General features: G+C 68.8%; 1 protein-coding gene across 1 annotated transcript; it reads right to left on the bottom strand.

Annotated features, from left to right (window-relative positions):
- Positions 1–785: 785 nt before the first annotated feature.
- LOC113980562 (cyclin-dependent kinase 20-like) lies at positions 786–2493 on the bottom strand (the record flags this gene model as incomplete). The annotated part of the gene is made up of 2 exons (XM_027707791.1): positions 2019–2493; positions 786–1005 (listed from the first exon to the last, which is right to left on the bottom strand). Coding segments are annotated over exons 1-2 (445 nt in total), but the record flags the coding sequence as incomplete, so codon positions are not given.
- Between the last annotated feature and the right edge of the window lie 308 nt (positions 2494–2801).

Raw genomic sequence — 2801 nt, 5'->3', positions numbered from 1 at the left:
GCCCCAATTGGGGAAGGGTCCCAAGACTCCTTGGGGGGGGGGGTCAATGGGGGTCTCCCTGGCTGGGGGGGTCCCTGGGGGTTCCCCACTTTGGGTGGGGGTCTCAGAGCCCCCCAGGGGTGGGTCAGTGGGGGTCCCCTAGGTTGGGGTGGGGGTCTCCCTGATTGGGGGGGTCATTGGGGGTCCCCCACACAGGGAGGGGTCCCAAAGCCCCCCAAGGGTGTCAGTGGGGGTCTCCCTGGCTGGGAGGGTCACTGGGGGTCCCCCAAGTGGAGAGGGGTCCCAGAGCCCCCCAGGGGGGTCAGTGGGTTCTCCCTGATTGGGGGGTCCCTGGGGGTTCCCTACATGGGGAGGGGTCCCAGGGCCCCCCAAGGGGGTCAGTGGGGGTCTCCCTGATTGGGGGGGTCCCTGGAGGTGCCCCAATTGGGGAGGGGTCTCAGAGCCCCCCGGGGGGTCCCTGGGGGTGCCCCAGGTTGGCTGGGGGTCCCAGAGCCCCCCAGGGGGGTCAGTGGGGGTCTCCCTGATTGGAGGGATCACTGGGGGTCCCCCTGGGGGGGTCAGTAGGGGTCTCCCTCATTGGGGGGGTCACTGGGGGTCCCCTAGATTAGGGTGGGGGTCCCAGAGCCCTCCGGGGGGTCAGTGGGGGTCTCTGTGGCTGGGGGGGGGTCACTGGGGGTCTCCCAAGTTGGGTGGGGGTCCCAGGGCCCCCCGGGGGGGTCAGTGGGGGTCCCCCAGTTTGGGAGGGGGTTCCAGAGCCCCCCAGGGGGTCAGTGGGGGTGCCCCACATGGGGAGGGGTCCCAGGGCCCCCCGGGGGGGTCAGTGGGGGTCTCCCTGATTGGGGGGGTCCCTGGGGGGGCCCCCGTTGGGGGGGGGGCCCCGGGGGCCCCCGGGGGGGGCAGCTCCAGGGGGGTGTCCAGGCTGAAGTCGGGGGTGTTGCGGGGCCCCCCCGGGGGCGGGGGGGGGGTCAGTTCGTGGGGGCCGAAGAAGAAGGGGTGCAGCAGGGCCTGGGGGGAGGGGAGCGGCTCAGGGGGGGCTCAGGACCCCCCCCAATCAATGGGGAAGGGGGGGGATACCCGAGTGCCCCCCCCAGGGGTCTTGGGGCCCCCAATTCTTAAGAAACCCCCCCCCAAACACACCTGGGACCCCCCAAAAACACCCGAGACCCCCCCAAAGACATCGGGGACTCCCCCAAACCTCCCGGAGACCCCTCAAACTACCCTGGGGCCCCCCTAAACCCACCCGGGACGCCCCCAGGACCCCGAAGCCCTCCGGGGGGGTCTCACCTGGTGGGGGGGGGGCAGAGCCTCACCTGGTACCTGAGCAAGAGCCGCAGTGGGGCCCATCCTGGGACCCCCAAACCTCTCTGAGGACCCTCCAACCCCCCCCAAGGGCCCCCTAAATCCCCCCGAGGACCCCCCAAATCCCCCTTGGAACCTCCTAGACCCCCAAGCCCCCCGGGGGGTCTCACCTGGTGGGTGGGGGGTGGAGTCTCACCTGGTACCTGAGCAAGGACCACAGTGGGGCCCATCCTCAGACCCCCAAACTCCCCGAAGACTCCCCAAATCCCCCCAGGACCCCCCAAGCCCCCTGGGGCCCCCCCAAAACCCACCCGGGACCCCCCCAAGACCCCTCAAACCCCCCCAGGGGTCTCACCTGGTGGGTAGGGGGCGGAGCCTCACCTGGTACCTGAGCAAGAGCCGCAACGAGGCCGATCCTGGAACCCCCAAACCCCCTCAAGGACCCCCCAAACCCCCCCTGGGACCCCCCAAACCCCCCAGGGCCCCCCCAAATCCCCCCTGGGGCCTCCCAGGACCCCCCCAAAATCCCCGGGGGTCTCACCTGGTGGGTGGGGGGCAGAGCCTCACCTGGTACCTGAGCAGGAACCGCAATGGGGCCGATCCTGGGGCTCCAGAGGCTCCATCAGGGGGTACCCAGGGACCCCCAAACCCCTCCGTGGACCCCCCAAATCCCCCCTGGGACTCCCCAGGACCCCCAAAGCCCCCCGGGGGGGTCAGACCTGGTGTGCCCGCGGGCGGAGCCGGGCGGGGTAGCTGAGCAGCCCCCCCAGCAGGTCGAGGGCGGGGGGCTCAGCCCCCGGGACCAGCAGCTCCAGCGGCGCCGGAGCCCGAGGCCGGAAACGCAGCTTGGGATAGTCCGGGAGATCCGCCAGCTCCTGGGGGGGGGACACCAGTAAAAACCAGTATGGACCAGTACGGACCAGTATGGACCAATATAGACCCATATGAACCAGTATGGACCAGTATAAACCAGTACAAATTCATGTAAACGCAGCTTGGGATAGTCCGGGAGATCCGCCAGCTCCTGGGTGGGGGACACCAGTAAAAACCAATATGGACCAGTACAGATCAGTACAGACTCCTATAAACCAGTACAGACCAGCACAAACCCGTATAAACCAATAAAACCCCACACAAACGCAGCTTGGGATAGTCCGGGAGATCCGCCACCTCCTGCGTGGGGGGACACCAGTATGGACCAGTACAGACCAGTATGGACCAGTACAGGCTAGGCCAGGCTCTCCCAGTCCCTCCCAGTGCCCTCCAGTGCCCCCATCCCCTCTCCCAGTCCCTCCCAGTGCTCCCTCCCGGTGCCCGCCAGTCCCTCCCAGTGTCCTCATCCCCTCTCCCAGTCCCTCCCAGTGCCCTCTCTCAGTGCTCCCATCTCCTCTCCCAGCATTCTCCAGTCCCTCCCAGTGCCCCCATCCCCTCTCCCAGTCCCTCCCAGTGCCCCCATCCCCTCTCCCAGTGGGTCCCAGTGCTCCCAGTACCGGCCAGTCCCT

This window comes from Neopelma chrysocephalum, unplaced genomic scaffold (genome assembly GCF_003984885.1).
Source record: "Neopelma chrysocephalum unplaced genomic scaffold, ASM398488v2 Primary Assembly neopelma1_94662, whole genome shotgun sequence".
NCBI lineage: Eukaryota > Metazoa > Chordata > Aves > Passeriformes > Pipridae > Neopelma > Neopelma chrysocephalum.
Note: the sequence above shows the minus strand (reverse complement) of the source record. Positions and strands in the feature narration are given on the sequence as shown.